The 21,095-nt window shown below is 52.4% G+C and overlaps 5 protein-coding genes across 5 annotated transcripts; 2 read left to right on the plus strand and 3 right to left on the minus strand.

Annotated features, from left to right (window-relative positions):
* Positions 1–116: 116 nt before the first annotated feature.
* Z517_00071 (uncharacterized protein) lies at positions 117–1,214 on the minus strand (the record flags this gene model as incomplete). The annotated part of the gene is made up of 1 exon (XM_013433037.1): positions 117–1,214. One exon carries the CDS (start codon positions 1,212–1,214, stop codon positions 117–119), a length of 1,098 nt encoding a protein of 365 aa, XP_013288491.1.
* A 689-nt stretch (positions 1,215–1,903) lies between these two features.
* On the plus strand, positions 1,904–5,053 carry Z517_00072 (uncharacterized protein; the record flags this gene model as incomplete). The annotated part of the gene is made up of 1 exon (XM_013433038.1): positions 1,904–5,053. One exon carries the CDS (start codon positions 1,904–1,906, stop codon positions 5,051–5,053), a length of 3,150 nt encoding a protein of 1,049 aa, XP_013288492.1.
* A 1,129-nt stretch (positions 5,054–6,182) lies between these two features.
* Positions 6,183–8,875, minus strand: Z517_00073 (uncharacterized protein; the record flags this gene model as incomplete). The annotated part of the gene is made up of 2 exons (XM_013433039.1): positions 6,183–7,506; positions 7,557–8,875. The coding sequence occupies 2 exons, from the start codon at positions 8,873–8,875 to the stop codon at positions 6,183–6,185; spliced, it is 2,643 nt and encodes an 880-aa protein (XP_013288493.1).
* Positions 8,876–10,056: 1,181 nt separating this feature from the next.
* Z517_00074 (uncharacterized protein) lies at positions 10,057–12,065 on the minus strand (the record flags this gene model as incomplete). The annotated part of the gene is made up of 3 exons (XM_013433040.1): positions 10,057–10,641; positions 10,690–10,869; positions 10,923–12,065. The coding sequence occupies 3 exons, from the start codon at positions 12,063–12,065 to the stop codon at positions 10,057–10,059; spliced, it is 1,908 nt and encodes a 635-aa protein (XP_013288494.1).
* Positions 12,066–13,420: 1,355 nt separating this feature from the next.
* On the plus strand, positions 13,421–16,951 carry Z517_00075 (uncharacterized protein; the record flags this gene model as incomplete). The annotated part of the gene is made up of 1 exon (XM_013433041.1): positions 13,421–16,951. The coding sequence occupies one exon, from the start codon at positions 13,421–13,423 to the stop codon at positions 16,949–16,951; it is 3,531 nt and encodes a 1,176-aa protein (XP_013288495.1).
* Positions 16,952–21,095: the final 4,144 nt, after the last annotated feature.

The raw sequence follows: 21,095 nt of genomic DNA on the forward strand, positions 1-21,095 counted from the left end.
GAATATAATGTTCCTATGAGGCTCATTCAGCTCATTTGAAAGCCGGTCATCGTCTCTGTTATGGCTTCCATCGCCGTCCTGGTTCATCTAGTTCTCTGATTGGTCACATCAAAACCTCATAGACGACTCTCATGGGCATGTGCTTCATTCACAAGCACGATCCTGTACCGTGCCTTGCCCTCTTCCATATCCACAATCGCTCGGTTGGCCTCTTTCAACGGGTAGTTGTTGGTCCACGTCCACACCTTTTTGCGGCCAAACAAATCCAACATCTCCCTAATCTCTTTTGGAGAACCTATCGAGGAGCCCGTGATGTTAATCTTCCTAGCGAGGAGCGTAAATGCCTTGATGGAAGGAATGTCATCTTCAGGGGCGCCAACTTGAACGAACGTGCCCCCAACGCGAAGAAGTTGAAGATATTGACCAAAAGGCATGTGAGCATCTGAAACGGTCGAGATGATGAGGTCCAGGGATCGGCGATGCGTGCGTGCCCAGTCCTTGTCTTCATTCGTGGCGATGAAGGTGTCGGCGCCCATCTTGAATGCATCGGCCTTTTTCGAGGAAGTGCGAGAAACCACGACGAGCTTGTCCACGTTCAATGCTTTCGCCCCCATGACTCCAAAGTGACCCAGTCCACCCAATCCAATGATACCCACCCGTTTTCCTGGGCCCGCGCCGTGCTGTGCTAACGGCGCGAACGCAGTGATACCACCACAAAGCATTGGTGCTGCGACGTCGCTGGGTAACGCATCGGGGATCTTGAAGACAAAATGGGAGTGGCCGCGCCAATAATCGCCGTACCCGCCGTAAGATTTAGATCCGTCGGGCCATTTTGAATTGTATGTCCCTGTCTGCTTGATTTGGCAGTAGTTTTCGTTGTCATGGGTGCATTCATCGCAGTCCGGGCGCAGACAAGAACGGCTTTGAGCGCCTACTCCCACGCGATCTCCCACTTTAATTCCGTTTTCTACCTTTGAGCCGACGCGCACAGCGGTTCCAACAATTTCATGACCCACGCAGACAGGATAGAGAGTCGGAGCCCAGCCGGATCTAAGCGTGTGTATGTCCGATCCGCATATGCCAGAATGGGTGATTTTGATGTCGACATCAGTTTCCTCAAAGGGCTTTGGGGTGTAACTCTGCCAGACCATGTTACCTTTTGCCGAGTCCTTGTCAAGGCCCATCCAGCCCTGAAACGTGTAATTCTGAGCCATTTTGTTGGCGGTTAGTAGCTTGAGGGGTACTTTTTGTAGTTACGAGATGAGGGAGGAGAGAAGGTGTTGGATACAAACAGAGGAATGGAGACGAATTGACTGTTCCGATTTGGAGAGGATGAGGATCAGGACAAGGAGTTGAGGTTCCAGTGGCAGCTAGGCTTCTGCATCAACGGGCTCTTATCTTTTATACACCTGTAGCTCTGTGCCTTGACCGAGGTAGAATAGTCCCCCTAGCGCTCTTCTAGCTTTCAACCTGTCAAGCATTCATCGAATTGGCGGCTTGTCTGGGGCGGGTGGAGTGCGGTGCCACATCCCTTCAGATGCGACGATTGTGAGTCGGAGCGATAGCCGTGCAGAACAAAATATGATGGACCCAGACGAGGATGCAGAAGCTGGAAAAGTGACAGGGGATGCTTCGAAGGCGTTAAGGAATAAACGATGTCGAGAAGGTCGAGGTGCAAGCATTGCACTCACCCGATGCTGCAGAGGCGCAGTCTGTCCAGACTGGATGACTAAGCTGGCAGCCCTCCCTGCCGAGTACTTGGTCTGGCACCAGCTCATGCATGCCTCATGCGCGTCAGTCGACGCGATCAATCAACTTACCAAACACAATTAATTCCAACTGCCTCCGCGCTACATACAACTTCCCATACTACTCAGGCCATGCTATCCCCATCTAAGTCACCATGAACAAATTCTCGGTGGACTATTCGTCCAGCATCAATTCTACACCGGGCAGAACACCCGCTACTCGAGGGACGAATTTTTTGTCCTCCAACCCTCCTCAACTGGCTAGCACCACTCCCATTGCGCCTCCGCCCTCTCAGATCTTCGGCAGCTCTACTTTTGGCACTGGCGTCAGCAAACTCCAGCTCTCCAAACCTACACGATCTCCTCCTCAGCAATCCTCCAGCTTCAAGAACCCTCCACGACCGAAGAATGGCGCTCAACAAGTTTTCTCAAGAGCCAGGTTGGCGAGTGATTACAACGGGCAAGAAGATGAGGACCAAGACGTGGATGAAGACGATTATCAGGAGGACTCGAGCCAGTTTCAACAGAGCCGTGGCTTTCGATCCGCCGATCAACGACAACCGGTTTCACTGATGAAATTCAGTACTATGAGCACGAGAGACTCCAGGGTATCTGCGCCGCGTAAATCTTTCCGCAACTCGACGAGAATCTCTGCGCTCCCACACAAAGGGAACGACACAGTTGTACTCAATCTCGCTAGGGATATGGGAACCAGGGCGCGACCAGCCTCTATCACGGAAGCAGATGAGGTGATCCTCGAAACAGAACAAATCCTCCGGGAACTAGACGAACAATCTCAGTACCTCAAAGATCGTGAAAATATACACCAAGCTATCGCAGAATATGTTTACAGTTTGATCAAGGAATGGCAACGGTTTGCTGAGCCAGATCGACCTTCGCTGGATAGCAACGACATCGGTCCACAACCCACCGCTCCCCTTTTTACGAAGGCCAACTATCTCGCTTCACTCCTCCTCGTCCTTCGCCATCCCCCACCCTCGCCAGATAACGTGGCCATTCCGACCCCTCGAGTCCTGCTCGATTGGCTTGACAATTATCACGTCTCTTACGATCAAATGCACAGAGCAGTTGCCTCTGCTCGACCTAACTGCACTTCACATGAGCTTTTCTGGGACGCTGTTCAGAGTTTGACGCTGCGAGGCAAATTGCAACAAGTCATGCAGCTGTTCGCAGATGCCGACTTCAGGTATGCGGCTTCCGCCATTGATGACGGTGCAGACGGTGCCGGGTACAAGGGTGCTCAACTTCAGACAGTGCAAAGCGTCATCTACCGAGCTCGGGTTCTGCTCAACTCCTGCCCAGCGATTCAGTCGGGTGACTGGAATGTTGCCGGTCCAGAGTGGGATGTCTTTCGCACCGCTGTTGAAGCTGCACTGGACAATTTGTCTGACGAGGTCAGTGGTCGGGATGAAGACGAGTCTCCCTTCGAGGCTGAGAACTTTGGCTTGCGTAAGCCCGAAACGGGTCTTCTGGGACAGGTGGGCCAAAAATCATCAACCAACCTTCCTTGGACCGTCTTTCAGAACCTGAAGATTCTCTACAGCATACTTCTCGGCAGTGCTGAAGAGATTGCAGCCCAATCACAAGACTGGCTCGAGGCCGCTACCTCACTGACCATATGGTGGGATGGCACCGCAGATACTGCAGCAGTAGCGCAGTGGAGTTTCGACGTTAGTCGGGCTAATAACCTGACCAAACAGGACGAGGACTTCAATCCTTACCTAGGACGTTTAAGGGACGCCTTCCTCTGTGTTACTGACCCCAATGACAAAAATTCCTTCCAGATCAATGCAATGTCTCCAGTCGAGGTAGGCTTGGGCTGCATTTTACAAGGAAGTAGTCAAGGCGCCTTGACGATTCTCCGCACCTTGTCTCAGTGCATTGCTTCATCCGTGGCGGAAGTTGGAGCCAAAGCTGGCTGGTTGGAAGAAGAACCACAGGCTCGACCAACAGGTCTGAGTGAAGATGATCTCATGGTCCTCAGCTATGGCGCTCCCAAGCAAGGAATTTCCAAAGATGACTTATTGTTGTCTTATGCCGAACGGCTTTTCGAGAAAGCAGCCCTACATCTTCCGGACGGCTCTTCGGTAGAAGGCTGGGAAGTTTCGATATCCATTGTTACGCGCCTGGACGACCGCGAGGCGATGCACACGGCCGTGAGCAATTTTGTTGAGCAACTACAAGTCACTACTCAAGATCGTACCGAGAAACTCACGAATCTCTGCTCCGATCTAGGATTGCAGGATGAAGCGAGGAAGGTTTCTGATAGATTCGGCGACTATCTCGTGGACAATACTGAGGAGTATGGTACTGCCTTGCTATGCTATGCGAGAAGTCATGCGAGCCATAAGATCCGACAGTTGATAGATGTCCTGGTCAGTTATTCGCTGGTACAGTCAAGGGCGTATCCCCCGGAAAAGGAAATGGACGATGGACTACGGAGCCTAGTGGGAAATCCCAAGACGGCGCTTGTCGATATTGCAGAGGTCGACCCTGAGGCGGCTGAGATGCTGCAATTCTACCTGGTGGGTTATGCTTGTCTACGGCGGTTTTATAATCTACGCGATGATGAATCTGGCGATGAGAGGACGACAAATTCGCGCCCTCTCGCGCGAAGGAGAGCGGCCGCGAGAGCACTTGTGGCGGCGATCAATTCCGCAGCAGATTCCATTTATGGCGGACTATATGATCCAGAGCGACAGAGTGCGATTCAAGTTGACGGATTGCTGACGCTCTTGGGTGAAGCCACCGCCCTTCTCTCCCAAAGCCAAGACATCATCGCATCCAGCTACCCGGCGAAGATAGGAAATAGTGGGGAAAAGAAAAGAATATTTACGACTGAACAAATCTATGCGTTGCTAGCGGCAATCGAGGATCTTTCTACTGTCTCTGAGCGCGTCTACGGTGCGACCGAGGAGTGTCTGGCCGCTGCAATCAGAGAATACCACGGATCACGGCCGCCGAGTCCAAGAACGGTGCTGAAAAAGTCCATGAGCAGCGGAAGTGGGAGTGGTTTCTCTTACTCGCTTATGGGCAGCGAGATGCTGGGTAGGAGCATGACCACCGACATGACAAGCGCGAGTGGTAGTGAAGTTTTAGTCCGAGGGCCAAAGGGCCAAAAGGCGAAGGGCAAAGAGGCTGACGTCCCAAAGGAGAGGGGATGGGACTGGAGGGACCAGTTTTCCGGGGAGGATGTACGTGGACAGGATATTGTCAAGGCGTTACGAACGGGGCTGGCAGAGGAGTTGAGCCATGCCGAGCTCGACGAAGGTGTTTCACTGTGAAGGACCAAGTCACAGCGCGCAGCCAGCCCCTCTGAGGGAAAACAGTGACGAGGGAGACAGAGCGGGAGAGGGAGCCCTTGGCAGAGATAGCCAGTCTGTGTCTCACAGCAAGCGACAGCAAAGGACAGCAAGGGGCACCCTGTTTCCCGCACGACGTCTTTGAGGTTGAGATGGAAAGAGGATTCAAAATTTTTCCAAGTCCCAAGGGCCAGGCAGAGACAGAGAGAGAGAAACAGACAGAGATTGTGCTGTTGAAGGGCGCTCCAGCCATTACCGACCAGTCTATTATAGCACGGCTTCCGTACGCCAGCCAGCCAGACAGCGAACCAAGCTCAAAAAAGACCGTGGGCAATCCCGCTCCCAGTCCGCACGAGCTTCAATTCTGCATCCAATGTATGAAAACAATACTAGACAATAGACCAGGCTAGACGAGGCCAGAGGTCTTTGATCAATCGTCATGACAACTGAGACTTGAAATCAATTGGGAGAAAATACGAGTACAAGTACAAGTGGCGCAACAAACAGCGCGCATCCTGTGGTCACTGCATCTCTTCCATCCAGCGTAATTGAAGTCATGAATTGATCATTTGGTCGCAAATGCACATAAAACAAAGTCCATCGTAGCGCAAGTTCATTTCAATACAGGTGCAATGCGGTACGGTACAGTGCGATTCGGATTCAAGAAAAAAAAAAAAAAAAAAAAAAAAAAAAAAACAATACATTCCTCCCGTTGTCTTGCCTTGAAAACCTTGTCTGGTGTCTGATAAATGTCTGTTGCGGCCGTCAATATCCCCGTCTTGTCCGAATTGAACAGCCTCGTAAAGGAGAGACAAATGAAGAGAAAAACCCTGTTGCAAAAGAGATTTTGTACAAGAAACGAAAAAATAAAACCAATAGGAGCAGAACATGAATATTGAATATTCCCCCTTCGCCATGATTTTAGTTCCATTTTCCGTGCCGTGCCACCATCATGTGCGTATCGTCTTTCATATGCCATGAGTGGCCACGCCACCTACCTGACCATCATCGTCCGCGGTAAGGGAGAGAAAGCGCAGTGGTCATCAGGCCCCTTTTCTCGAGGCCCACGGTGGCCTCGCTGCCTCTCTTTTTGCCCTCCATCTTTGTCTTTTCAGAGTGGCCACCCACTCGTCTCAAAGCCAAAGTTCATTGCAAGGAACTCGTCTCCGAATCCAAACGCCATAAGCTCGTCATTCGTAAAATCCATGGGAATCATGTCTCCTCCAGGTCCGGGCATCATATATGGCATCATAGGGGCCGCTTGATCGTAACCAGCAGACATCTGATTGATGCCAGGCAGCATACTGTTAGGTTGAGCCGGGTTATTCATGATGGTATGAGACCACTGCTGTTGTGGTGCGGGTTGAGGTTGAGGCATTACAGGGCCAGGTCCAGGAGCTGGGCCCATCGCTGCTTCGGAGAGCATCTGCAGGCCACTCCGTGGCGGACCTTGTTGCTGCTGGTGAGGCTGTGGAACACCTCCATCAACAGAACCGCGGTGTTGTGAATTCCATGCCAAATTTGTCGGATCCTGCTGAGGTGGAACAGCCTTGTATGTGTTTGGCGGTTGTTGCGACTGTGACATATTGTTCCCAGCGCGAGCGTTGATGATTCCGTTCGCTGGCGTCCTCTGTCTTGAGACTGGCCCACTTCCGTTATTCACCGAGTCTATTCTCTTCATGTGCCAGCTCTTGAGCATATTAAAAATTAATGTGAACTTGTGCGCCACGCGGGACATCCCTCCTTCGCAAGCCTTGCTAAGCGCCTCTATCATTCGGTCCAGATAGTATTCCACCTTCAAATCTTTGTTCTTAAAGATGATGTTGAATTTAGAACCCTTGGCCGACACAGCGGAATACATCTTGATCAAAGCGACGGCGGCGTAAGAGTTCCGAACAAAGAAAAGGGTCGGTAGAGCCCGCAGAGCCGGGACGTCCATGGCCAAGAAGGCGTCGAACGCCGAATGTGCCGAGTTGATGCAGGTGGTAAGGGCTTCTATATGAGCTGGCGTGACATTATCTGGGTCCGGAGGGCCATCAATCGGGGTGGAGATGTAGGGAGGTCGAAAGTCGTCAATATTATGGTTGTGGTGCATGGCGATTTCGTGCATATACAGATTGAGAATTCCTTCAGTGTGTTGGATGATGGGCTTCTTGATCATTTCTTTAGTGGTGGCGTGTTGCCACTCGACCAGTTGGCGCTCGAATGTCTTTAGATGGTATTGGGTTTGTGGGTCGGTCAACGACAACGGCGAAGCCGGGTCATCCATGGAGAATTGAAACCCGATATCTTCAGCGATGTGTTGTCCACGCACGAGATGACAAAAGTACTTGTCCGAAGGATGCGCGTCCGGCGAAGAGGTGAGGATATCAATACACTCGTCGGCGTAAGGACTCCAGCGGATGAGTAGCGGCCGTCGGAGAGACATGGACGAACTGGAAGGTAGGGTCAGAGTGGAACGGTGCCAGTTTGGGGATATACTCACTTGGAACACATATAATAACAACCCAGCCAGCATCGTCGTACCTCCACGCTATTTGGATCCGACAGCGGTCTCTTGTTCTCATGATACGGTCGCCATATGCTTCCCCCACCGCGCCTCGATCTTTTACCCATGCCCAGGTCCAGAGCCATGACAGCAGCAATGTGGATCAGCTGGTTGAAGTTGAGCTCCTCGTATTTTTCTGGAGGCTGATAGAAGCAAGTCGTGACTTGAATGGTTTGAACCAACTCCAGCGACTTTTCTCCCCGGATAATGACCTTGTCGGCGAGCACTCTTGTGATTTCCAAAATCAGGCCAGGTTGAAGATCTGGTCGGACGGTACCCGAAGCGACAGCAAGCACAGCAAGGAAGAGGATGGGTCTGTTTTTGCGAATTTCATCGGCGTGGGTACCGTGTGGAAACACAACTATCGGCAGATGCTCGCACATTTCTGCCATATAACGATCGAAGCATTTTCTAGCGGTGGTGATGTCGATGAGACCGCGTTCGATCGGATCCACACTTGTCGGTTCATCAGCCCTGGTTGTATGTTCCAGAACAGGTTGATAGGTATTGGCGTGACCTATGGGAGGCTTGAACGACGGGGCGGAGGATTTATGTAGCTCTCCCCCAAAGTACTCATAGTCACTTGTAATCTTCCTCTTGACCCCTTGTTGCGGCGAATGTGCGTGCCCTGATGACGGCGGCGGTGGAGGTTGTGGCGGCTGCGGCGGTGGAGGTTGGTGCCATTGACCTCCAAATGAGTGTACGCGGGCATCCTGGGAGGCAGGGTGTGATACCGGTATGGTTGGGTCAACACCAACATCGGGCTCCGCTCCTCCTCTTGCCGCCAAAGTGGCCGTGAGAGCATCGATTTTCTTTTCCAACTCGGCCACTCGGCTGTCTGTCTTCTTCTGCCTCTTCCGGCTGGGAGCGGTCACGATGCATTGTCTGTTTGCCTTTGCACATCTCTTGCAGGATCCCGTGGGGTGGTTGTCGTCGGGTTCGCATTTCACCTTGAGCTGTCGACACGCTTCACAGGCGCGCGGTCTTTTAATGTCATTAGGGTCATTGGGATTACCGGACGGGCTTTGGTCATCAGGACTTTCCTGCGTATGTGAAGTGGTGGGGTAGTAGTTGGGAGTTTGGATGGATTGGTACGAGTTGTTGGGCGATGGCTGAAGAGACGGTTGCAGAGGAGAATAGGCACCAGGAGCAGGATTGTGGTAGTGCTGCTGAGAGTCGCGAGGTTTAGGAGGACTGCTCAGGTTAGAGCCTCGCAAGGCTGGATCGATGTGATTGAATGTGTCGATGCTGGCCATCGAGTCTTGATACTACAGTACTAGCCTGTGATTGTTTGATCGAGTCGGGTCGGCGATGGTTGATGGCGACTCGCCGTCGATAGGATCCGGAGCGCCGATGGAGACAGCTTCCTCTTTATTTCCCAAAGCACCCTGCAGACATTTGTGTCGCCATCAAGCAGTTGAGAAGAGGGTGATTTGAAAAGGCAGCCATCCAGGGACAAATGGGATGTGAGACTGCTTCGTTGCACGGGTTCGTGGGCAGGGTAGAGGTTGTGGTCAGGCAAGTCCGGCGTTGGGAGACTGATGCGATTCCTGCCCTCCGTCAGACATGACGACCTTTTGGGGGGGACAGGGGGGGCAAGAGGAGGAGAGGAGAGAGGAGCGCGCGGGCGAGAGCGAGAGCCAGGGTGTGGGTGCTCGGGACTACTGTAACTCGTCCATAGGCGGTGGTGGGCGCGACCAACAAGGACGTGCCTAGCTGCTAAGTACTTCGGCGACCCGCGCATGGCTCTCCTGAGCCTAGGGAGCTCATTGGGTGCCCACGCAGCCTAGATGCATTATGTAAACTACCCTTATCCGGCTCGCCTAGCTGTTGTCCTAGGCACTAGGTCCCTAAATTCCCTAAGTGCACAGCCACTCAATAATCAATCTGCTTGGAAGCTCAACCCCAAGCTTTTAATATAATATTAATAGCAAATCTCACTCCCCTAAGTGGTAAATTTAGGCCTCTTGTGCTACAAATATCAATGGCGCCGCTCAGCACGAGTCTGACTGGTCATGATCACGTATTTCAAAGGATCCTCTACTGTTTTGTCCAGACCCCAGAGGGCTCTATATAGAAGTTGAGACTGACTGATACCTTTTAGCCTGCGAGATATGGACACCGTTTTCAGGCCTGGTGAAACCATGACATATCGAACCCTCGTGGTTGGAAATGTCACACTTTATGTTTTGTACGAGGGATAATGCGAGTCATTCGGCTTGTTGTCGTGCTAAGTGTGGAAAATATCCATTCAAATATCAACCCCAGGCTTGCAGCTAAGCTCTCCCTCCCAATTCAACACTTTCGCTGGAACCCAAAGCAAGATACTTCACGAACAATATACCGAGTACGCCGCCGAGCATCGTTCGTTTTCACATCATCAGTCATGCATGATTCTTCCCGCAGAGAATCAAAAGGAGAGCCGTGTGTGCATCCATCATCCTAACAGCTTATGCACCGGGCATTCTGCTTTCCGTCCCAACCATTCCAAAATGCAGCTCCTGTGGAATTTACACAAGCACTCCAACCTGACCAATTCATCGCCCACATCATATTCAACCATGCAGATTGAACACTCTTGAACCTGGCCGTCTTCTTGCGAAACGCAATCTTTCTCGGTGGCTATAAACGTAAGCATTTGCAGTCGATGCGGTAATGCTTGGGGGTCCGGCTGTGAGATATAACCTCCTGTTTCAGAGCTCCCAGCTGCCACCACGTTGCTAGATTCGGCACGGTAGGTTGGATCACGAGCGTTAATACAATCCATTATATGTGTTTCACGGGCCGTTTCGTCGCCATTTGGACCGCGAGGGGGTAGAACCCGTCGACAGACTGGGCATATATCGCTTTCCTTCAGCCGTGGGCGCCCCGACGAGCTATCAGTAACGTCATGTGAGGATCGAGGGAGGGGTCGACGCAGCTGTGTCGTGATGTCGAATAATTCATCACGAGGGTGTCGGCTCTCCGGATAGCTTGGACGCGGACGGTTGGATGTCAAGCGTCCGTTATGGGGTGAATAATCCTGTACGGATCAGAAGGCTAGCATTGAAAAGGGAAAAATGATACGTACCCGAGATGGTCCCACGAATTGGCTTGTGCCTGCAGATATTGGTGATGCTTGGAAACGATATCTCGTAGGTGATGGTAGTTCTCTGTACGCACCAAACCATCCTAAAGCATCCGTCCTGGCCTCTAGACTGCCATATCCTGGCCCAGTGGCACGATGCTGGTTTTGAAGATAGGGATTGCCCTAAAAGAGCAAAAGTCAGCGTGATATTCTACATCGTACAACAACAGGCTTACCACCACCACAGGACTCCTGGTGTAATCTCCTATTCCCAAAGAGTGGCCTCTTGGCCTAGCATCGTGGTTCACTACATGGCCCAATCCTAAAGTTTGCCGTCCTCCGGCGCCCCATGGAGCTTCACGAGATGTGAAATCGGGGACGGGCGGATACCTCATGAGAGGATCGGGCTGAGGGTCAGGTACACAGGGATTGCATAGTCGTACTTTCTCTCCGCCCTCTAGCTGACTCTGAGCACCATAGGAATATGGGCTTAACGAGCTCCGAGACGGGTTGGCGTCATTGTCGGTCCCGCTGGAATCCAGTGATTCCGAGCGGTGCGCTCCAGAACTCACGGGAGAAGTAAGCACATCAGGACCCGGAGGGTGGACGATAAACTGTCGGGGGATTGTGATTCGATGGGGTGAACAATCATTACAGACGACCCTGCCGCACTTTCTGCAATGATGGCGCCTAAACATCCACGTAAAGGGCCGTTTGCAGATAGGACACTCGTTGACCTCAGAATCAGGCTGCCATCTCGGCACCACGAATCGTCGTGAACTTTCTGACGACGACCTGCGCACCCGATTGCCTCGAGGTGTTTGCGGGGGTTGCGGTGGGGGCGGCGGCGGCGGTGGAAGAGGAGGTGGTGGTGAATCTGTCAGATCTATAACCTCTGGGTAGTGTCGGTTGATGTTGGTATCAGATGAGACCTGACGCCGGGACGTGAAAGGAGGTGGAGGTCCATGAGGGGTATCGTGGTTCAATCTGCGATCGTGAAAGGCACTACTGTTTGCTCTTCTCCTGCCATCTTCATGTGTTGTTGAGTTGGTAAGCCTCCTCTTGCGATCTAGGGCGATGATGCTTCGCCTTCGCTCTTCATTGGCCTGTTCAGCGGCGGAGAGGGGGAGGGGAGGAAGACGATCTCGTAGAACGGCAGGGAGCAACGAACTACTCGGGCCAATTCCTGTGCCAGAGCCAGAGCCCGAAGCGAGGGACCGCGAGGCTGGTAGGTCGGGCAGCCGTCGTTGAGTTGATGTTTCTGTGGTCATCTCAGAGCGTCTGGAAGGGTGAGTGTGATGGCGAGTATGACGACGGGAAGCCTCCTGGTCAGAATCATTGTAGCTGCTCTGCGAAGTGATCGAGTCCGATGAAGACATGGCCTTTCTTCAATGTTGGAGTGCAACGGCAAAGATGGCAATGCAGCCTGGTTACCTAGAATCTTGACACTCAATAAGGAGGAAGTGCAGATAAGGCACGTGTCAAGGACAGTGATGACGGTGGCGGAAAGCGGACATATCACGGAGGTTGAAACGCGCACGGGCGGAACAGAATGGGAGTTAAAGAGGGCAGAGCAAGGCGTGTCTCCTCTACAGATACCCGGTGATAGATGGCATGATACATGGACTGGAAGAATTGTATGTGGCCACCCCGACAGATGCTGTGTCGTATCGCAAGTCCGGGATACGTAGGGTGCCTCCTAGGTACCCAGATAGGTGGATGACGATAATGAGGGTGGAAAGAACACCACTCAGGAATTGCTCTTTACAAGTACAAGCAAATCCTTAGCAACAGAGCACGTGCTTTCCGAGGAGTGTTGGGTTGCCGTCGCCCCGTCAGTTTTAAGCAAAGCATTGTCTCGGAATAATGATCAAGACTGGGGCCCAGTGTTAAGTCGGCTGCTGGGTGGCTGCCCTGGAGGCACAACCTGAGTCATTTGGGGGATTGTCTTACTAGTCCCCAAATAGTAAAGAGGGGCTAGGTGGCCACTTATGTACAAGCAGGTGGCTCGGATGGTCCTGTGCACCAGAAATAGACCGAGCACCACCGAGAAAATGAACCCGAGTAAAAGCAGGAGGACGCCACAGGGTCGCTCATAGCGGCAACTTCCCAGCTGAGACCTCCTCAAACAACATCTCCAACGAGGGAAAAAAAACGTCTTCATCCGAGGACATGCTCCTTCTCATTGGCCCCTGGAGTTTCCCTTCCATCAGGTTTCGTCTTCTGCGGCAGCAGTGCCTGCGTTCTGCGTTCCTCACCACCTTCATCCACCTTTCTCAACGTTCGCTTCAGGTTTAACACAACTGTTACTTGGATTTATCTTACCCTTTCACTATTGTAATCCATAGCATCTCCATCCACTTTACTATTTCCTGCATTCTAGCCATTTCTCTCGTTCAGCATCTACGTCGATACTATAACCACACTGCTAAAAACTCCTTGCACCACATCTGAGACACTCCCGCCAAGCAGATGACGATCGTCTCCCATCCACTCGCTCTTGTCAGTCGCCATTGACGAGCTTCTACATGTGCTTTGCCACTACATCTGCCTTGCCCCCATCGCAGGCGGCTGATTGCTAGGAAGAGACATCTAATCTGACTGCGTCCTCAATTCTCGACTACTTCGACCTCGACTTTCTCGAAGCGTGTCCACCGCGCGACCAGACCAGATGTTAGGGTAGGCGGAGAATTATCGCCTGGGAAGAGGAGGCACAAAGGTCTATAGCGCAGAAATGACTTCGACTAACCTAGACGGATATCGAGGTGCTGGCCGTGCACGGATATTCGAGGAGAAACAGTGTCGGCGTCGCCTGCGCTGGAGAAAGGATTGGTCCGGCACACTCACCATGGTCTTTTTGCTCCTCGTCCTATGCGCATCTTCCGTCCGCGCCGCCTATGTTGAATTCCACAATTGTCTGGACAGCAATATTGTCGATTCGAGTCCGCGCATCCTACAATTTGACCCTTTAAATGTATCCGCCGTGTTCAATAGCTCTTCAACCTCGGACCGGCACCATCTGAATATCACAATTTATGGCAATGTTACTGGAAAGGCCACTGAACAACCTTATCCCCCTCCTGATGATCCATCGTGGAACGATCCAAATGACACCTTTGGAAAGATCCCCGATTTGAGCGAGTCAAATAACAAGTACACCACCCTCTTCGCCCATGTCAACTTTCTAGGTTACACTCCATGGAATGCAGATCCTTCACGATTTTGCGAGTCCGTAGTCCAAGGCGAATGTCCCTTGGCTCCCGCCTTCTTCGTCAACCAGAGTGACCTGGACCGTTTATCCGCATTCTCTGTCGCGCACGATTTATCCTCCAGTTACGCCTTTGCCTCACTTCAAGCCACGTTGAGAGTTCAGTCAGGTGATGCAAACGGGCAATACTACAGCTGCGTCACCACTACAATCACTCCTGACCTAGGAGGATCTCTCAAGGCCATACTCAGATTTGTACCGCTCGTGGTGTTGATCGTGGTCGGAGTCGCTACCATTGCCGCCGCCATTCTGAGTCCGTGGGGGTCAGTGGACCTGTTTCATTGGAGCAGCAATTTTGGGCGTGACGAAGACTTGCTACGTCTAGTTACTCCAGGATTCGGGGACTGCCTGCAATACGTTCAATTTGTTGTGCTGACTGGCAGTTTGTCCTTGAATTATCCTGGTTTCTATCAACCGGCAGTAAGCCGCGTCTCATGGTCCTCGCTTATGTTCAACGAGAGTTTTGTGACTGGCGGAAATGGCACACAGAGCGTGGTAGACGGTATCTACGAATATCGTCAGGGCACCAAATATGGTCTTGATCGAATGAGCCAACTGGTCGGCATGACCTCAGACAAAGATGTCTGGGCAGATATGATCGTCTGGCTGGTGGTCATTGTTGCTGCCGTCTCAATTCTAACGCAAATAGGATTCGCGGTCCGCTGGATCTACCGAAAGATCAAGAGGGAGCCACCAGAGGATCTCCGTTCCAAAAACGGACCCTTCACGGCTGGAAATGTCGTCCGGCTGGTTATGAACTTCTTCTTGCTACCTCTAGCATCACTGTCTTTCTATCAGCTCCTGATTGCAGGGAAAGGGCCAGCATACTCCGTCGCATTAGCAGCCGTGGCGCTGGTTATCGTCATCGCTTTTTTGATCTGGGTACTGTTGTTGTTTGTTCGGACGAGACCACGCTCGTTCCTCTTCGACGATTTTCTGATGGTACTCGCCTACGGACCTCTATACAACACCTACTGTGACGACGCCGCTACTTTTGCGCTGATTCCGCTTGTCGTTAACTTTGTCCGCGGCATCGCAATTGGAGGTGTCCAGCCGTCTGGCATCGCGCAAATCGTGCTCCTGGCAATATGTGAGATTGTTCTGATTCTTACGATCAACGCTTTCCGGCCATTTCCATCAGCCACCTCCATGAACATCTATCACACTTGTTTTTCGGTCATCCGACTCATCACCATTCTGCTTTCTATAGCTTTTGTGCCTACATTGGACGTTGGAGATTCGTCGAGAGGCTGGATCGGGTATGCAATCCTCATTATTCATGCTTGCACCATGGTTTTTGGGTTCTTCCTGAATGCCGTACAAACTTTGGTTGAAGTCATTGCTCGCCTTGCTGGCGCTGGCGGACGGGATGAAGCAACAGGGGCCGCTACTAGAGGTGGGTTGAACAAGGTGTTTGGAATGCGACAACTTTCTCGACGGATGCCGCGGCGGGCTACCCAGGACCCGCGCCATAGCATGTCATCGAACGCGGCCATGCTGAACACGGTTGAAAATGATCACCAGAAGCTACAGATGGCTAAGACTAGGTCTCGCAGTGTTTCGGCGGCGTCGGGCGTTCTGTTAGAGAGCGGCGTGCACTCCAACAGGATCAGCCAGAACCTTGATGGCCGCCTTGTTGGCAACGCGACACCAGATAGATCCAGCAGGGGATCAAGGCGACTTACCGTTCGGCTTAGCGGCGCTGGATCCCTGGGGGGAATTGTCGGTATTCAAAGACAGGTGGAACAAAAGGACCCATACTATCGACCGCCGCGCAGAAACACAATGGATGCACTCGCCGGAGCCGACAGTCGCCCAGATCTAGCCCACGCGTCATTGAAAGGTGCTAAAGCAAGTGAAGGAGCGGTCGAAGACGACGTCGGCGAAGGACCTTCTACTCCGATGCCTGTGGAAAATGATGACTTTGAAGACATTAGCAACGATTTGACGAGGACAAAGACCGACTATGCCGTGAGAGAAGTTGACTTCTATTACGGCGTTCGTGGAGCTGCTCTTTCCAACAGCGGGACGCGGAAGCTCAAAACTGGGCCGGCCGATCCGACAGGGCCTGTATCCACAGCCACCGGATGGTTCAAAAATCTTTTGGGTGGCAAGACAAAAGAGAAGAACAAGGGATTCGAGGTGGTCAGGAGTGCCCGCGCTCCTCCTCCAGGGCTATTTCCACCACCTGCTCCTGTCCGGGAACCTCCGGTTACTGAACCCTACCACGACGACGTCCGAAGCGTAGAAGAGAGCCAGGCCGATCAAAATACCGTGGGAGTCTCGTCTCTCCCTCCACAACCCAAGGTCCAGAGACAGAGTCACCATCAAAGCGTCTATGATGACATCTCCGTTGCAGGTTCTGACGACGATGAGGAAAATGAGGAACCAGAAAGTCCCGTCTCTGCAAGGCCGCCATCGTTGCCCCTGATCGAATCCGTGGGTGGTATCGAGTTGCCCAGTCGCATTGGGTCGGAGGCTTCAAGAAAATCCCGCGGAAAGCCCCCGCGCGTACCTGAGACAGACATCCCAGCAGTTCCTGCCATTCCTAGGAAGAGTTCACGACGACAATCAGGTGGCGATTCGGGCGACAGAGGACTGGCTGACTCTGCGTTGTCTACCTTACGTCCAGCAGACTTCTCATCCCGAAAAGCGCCAACGACAACGTCGACGTTGGGTACTAGCCGTATCCCTTTTGCGAATACACAGCCTTCAACATTTCGCAACAAGAGATACTCGACTGGGGCAGAATCGACCACGTCGAGCGTGCTTCGCGATGGAGACGAGAATGCTACCGTGCACCCCTCATATACAACTCAGATGCGCCAGTCGGCCACATCCGCGTTAGGGACCCACGGAGCCGATCTTCGCAATGAGCGACCGTCAAATATGGGTTTTGTGCAACAACACAGAGCAAGCGACCATATCCACCAAAGTCCGGATTCGCCAGAGTTCGAAGGTAGCACCGCAGAAGTCCATGGGCGTCCGGCTTACTGAGCAACGTATTGACCATGGGCCTTTGGCAGGCATTACGAAGTTCACGACCGTTTTGCAGAATAGATATTGTGCGGAGGGTTCTAGATGATTGGAGACAATCATCTGGTGCGGAACTACTTCGAGGGTACACGATTCTGGCAGTCTTGTTGCAATCAGTGGTCAACAAGAGAACTGAGCCAGGGGCAATCAGAACATTCGTGTTGGGCTTGTGGGAAAAACTACACTTTGGGTTTGATTTTTTGCCAGTTTGATGAGCGCGGCGTTCGGACCTGAGCATAAGGGAATGATGTATTAGGCCTATTCTTTGACACATACATGTAATTAATAGTGTCCCTGGTCTCTCTCTCTCCCCTGTCCGTGCAAGTGTTTTGCAGTGCCTCTGCGTTCAAGCTGTGGAAATCGGAGATTTAGGAGTAGAGACCCCAGCATGGACATATATCCCGTCCTTGTACGAACAACTTGACCTGCCTCTCGATTCTTCACCTCAGATTAACCCGCCTTTCCCACAACGTCCTCAACAAGAATCAGCACGGGCGGCAAAGAAAGACAGCACACTACCAAGCCAAGTTTCCTGGATAGGCCGGAAGAAGACAAGTCGTCCTGTACTATGGTATCATCACCCTGCGCCCTCCTGAGGCTCTTGATGCTGAACTTTCGTTATTTGCCAGAGGACGTCTTCATCGGCCTTGGGACGTTCTAAAAGACAGCCACAGATCCTTGTCCCTACGCCCCTTTGCGCAAAAGCCTTCGCCCAGACGAATTCGACCAGTGCTGTATCATCATTCCCGTCTCCTGACTAGGGTGTGGGAGGCAAGTTGAGGAGGGCTGAGACACAATGGTGAGCGCCACCTTGGGCTATGACTACATGACTGTGGGATTGCCAACCACCACCATCAACCTCCGATATGACACAGCTGGCCCTGAGGGGGGTAGGCGTGGACACAGAACCCACGGCCTGTATAGGCATGGCCGATAAAGGCAGAACCTTCAAATGTGGACGTTTAGGTATCAAATGGCCTGGTAGCTTTGATGCTTTCACCACCTCGTGCACACTCCTCGTGCTGCACGGTCCCTGCACTTAGATCAGAGCGAGGGGTTGACAAATAACGATCGACCGGCAGAGAGCGACTCCGAGGAGTTCAACAAGCTACTTCAGGCACCTGTTGCCCTGACACACTGGACTTGCGGCCTATCTGGGACAAGGTTCGATCGACTCGCGAATGACATGCATGTTTTACAGGCTTTTTATCACCAGAAGATGGGGCTCCTCTCACCCATGCACGAGGCCTGAAGCCAAAAAGAGACAACTGACTTCTGTTTGAGGCCACGTCTGGCAGGTTTGGACCTTAAGGAAGAGATATTCCCCGCCGGTTCGAAGCTAGATCTGCCGAATGAGCAGACCTAATGCGTCGACGGTCTGGCGATGTGGATGGTGAATGCAGGCACAGATTGGCCAGGAACAAACATGCGGTGTCGTTGTAACAACCACGCTGAGCGTGCAGGCTCTCGGCAAAAGACGACTCGTTCTACTCAGGAATTCAATGAGACTAGCATCCCACGCTCGGCCACAGGTCGGCATGTTCAATCCGGACGTCAGGAATGCGCCTGAACAAGAAGATCTTCCCCAGGCACCGCGATACGAGATGGGTCTGGCGCATCCCAGTGCACACGCAAAGGGCCTGCCGTGCTATCCGCACCGCCTAGCAGAGCTGTTTGCAAATCACTTTGCCTGAATCCTTGTCTAGGGCATTTCCAAAATTCCCATGTCGAGCATATAAGAGTTTCGAGGGTCTTGGCCGAGCGGCCGGGGCAAGCCTCGTCCTCACTACCAACCGCCACCAATGCTTTGTGATTTACGTACATTCACCCAAACTCCTGGGGCAAGCGTCCTTCTCATTGGCCCCGTGAGAATGTGGCCCTGGACCGCGGAGGCGGGCCTCGAAGCCGGTGTCAAAACTGCCAGGGATGGGCTCTTTCGCCTTGAAACTATTGATCAGCCGTGGGGATCTTCCTCGCCTAATACGAGCGACGAGTATCCAGTGACAGCGGGTGGCATGGGTAGGACAGGTGGCCCGTGCTCTTGTTGCAATCTTGAGACGATCCCCGGATCGCTGTTTGTGTCACCTCCGTCCACACATCTAGATGCACCAGAGGTTACACAGAGAGAATCTTAAGCTGACATGCCAAAGAAAACACATCCAAGATTCAAGAGAGAAAGGTGGCAAACAAGGCGTCCTTTGACGACTGTTCCCTCCGCGGGGTCCTCCGTTCTCTATGGAGCACTCGAAGAAAGTTACTTCTTCCTCCTGCCTCACTAGCCATCTCCTCTCCTGGACACACTCCTTCAGCTCAGCTGGCCTCAAAGGGGGTTGCGGGTCGCGGGTTGAAAGCAAAATCAAGGATTTGAGCTACGTTTTGAGATGGGCTCTTCCCTAATCGTACAATCCACCAAGCACCAAGGACGGAGGTGCTGGGCATACGGCACGGCTCGGACGACTTTGGAGACATTACCACAGCTCGATCGAGCTAAGCTCGCCTCCTGATCGGTTCATCTTGTCGCACTCTTTCAGGATGGCGAAATCTTCACGGTTAGTATAGCCTATGCAAGCCACACAAGCCGCCGGCAAACGGCAACTTGGGCCTGCCAGCCGATGTTAATTCTCCTCTTCAGCTACGAAAGGGCCTTATGCAGTATAGCGGAGCTCGTTGAAGATGATGAAAACTCTCCGTCCACCAATGAATCGGCATATCTGGGCTATTCGGCGACCACGGCCATTAGCTTTACCTTCAAGCCCTGATCCCGTCGACTCGAAAGGATCGATCCAGTGCCCACCACTGTCTCGCTCGAGCAAGACAAGATCTGGGTTTCTCATCTCTCGTCTATCGGGCCCCCGCTGTTGCCATTGAGTGTCTACTCTAGGCGACCACTGTGGTTCTCAGCCGCTAATACAATCCATCCCACAGTCTGGTAGTGCAGGGAACCTAACACGGCCCGAATCCATCCTTTCATCCCTGTGGTTGCCGTCCAGTGCCCGTTCTGGGCCGGAGTATCGCTGCCATCTGGACCGAATCACCTCAGTGATGTCAAATACGTCGTTCTCGCCTTTTCTCTGTGGAAGGGCCAGGGAAGAGCCTGGAGCAATCGACGCATGGTGACATGGTCTCGAGGCTCGGAGAAAACTGCCGCCGGACTTGTTAGGCGAACATCCCACGAGGGATCTTTGCCATGTTGGACTTCCCAATTCATCTCATCATGTGCACTACTGTCCTGAACCAGCAGTCTCCGGACTAAATTATGCGAGGACCTAAAGGCCAACCATTGCTCACTTGTCTTATTCGCCGCCCCTGGCGGTGATATGGGCCGAACGAATGCAGAAGATGGAGACCCTCACCCTAGCAGCGTTGGTCAAAGGACGATAGCCACCCGGTCTCTGGGCCTTCGCTAAGTCTTCCCATTGCAAGCTTTTTTTGCCTTTCGTCAACTTGCATCTCGCTAGGCCTGCACCCCTGAGTGGACTCTAGCCGTATGTGGAATTGATACATGCATTGGTGTCGATTTGGCATAGTGGACGGCTGCACGCTATTGGGAAATGGCTAACCTAACACACCCTCCAGCATTGTCGTCCCTCTCTCAACTGCTTGCATCCCCATCCACCTCATGAGTTGCTGCATTTGAATGCTCTTTGGTGATTGGCACACAAGTCTGGAGCAAACAATACTGGGAACTCCGAACTGTGGCATCCAACCCCGGTTGGGATACTCCACCTTCCACCCTCCTTCAGCATTTTACATTTGCGTTTATTGTAAAGTTGTGCGAAGCGGGATCAACAGTCAGTCCCCTCTGAGGTCCCTGATTTCCATATTATACCTCGTGCCTGGACCCTGCCATGGTCTTGCAAACGATCGGATTCTCTGGCTATCACTTCGACGTTTGGACATCATCTGTTGACGTTATTGTCACCAATGCCATGATATATTCTACAAACGTCTCAATCTTCACTCATTAGCTTTGAAGACGAGTCTCTGTCCCGCAGGTCACTGTCAATTGAGCCGCTTGATATCCCAAGGCCACTGGATATCTGCTTCACAATACCAAGCTGTCTGCCAGTTGCACCGCAGACAATCATCATACCCCTTTGTCACG

This window comes from Fonsecaea pedrosoi (genome assembly GCF_000835455.1).
Source record: "Fonsecaea pedrosoi CBS 271.37 unplaced genomic scaffold supercont1.1, whole genome shotgun sequence".
NCBI lineage: Eukaryota > Fungi > Ascomycota > Eurotiomycetes > Chaetothyriales > Herpotrichiellaceae > Fonsecaea > Fonsecaea pedrosoi.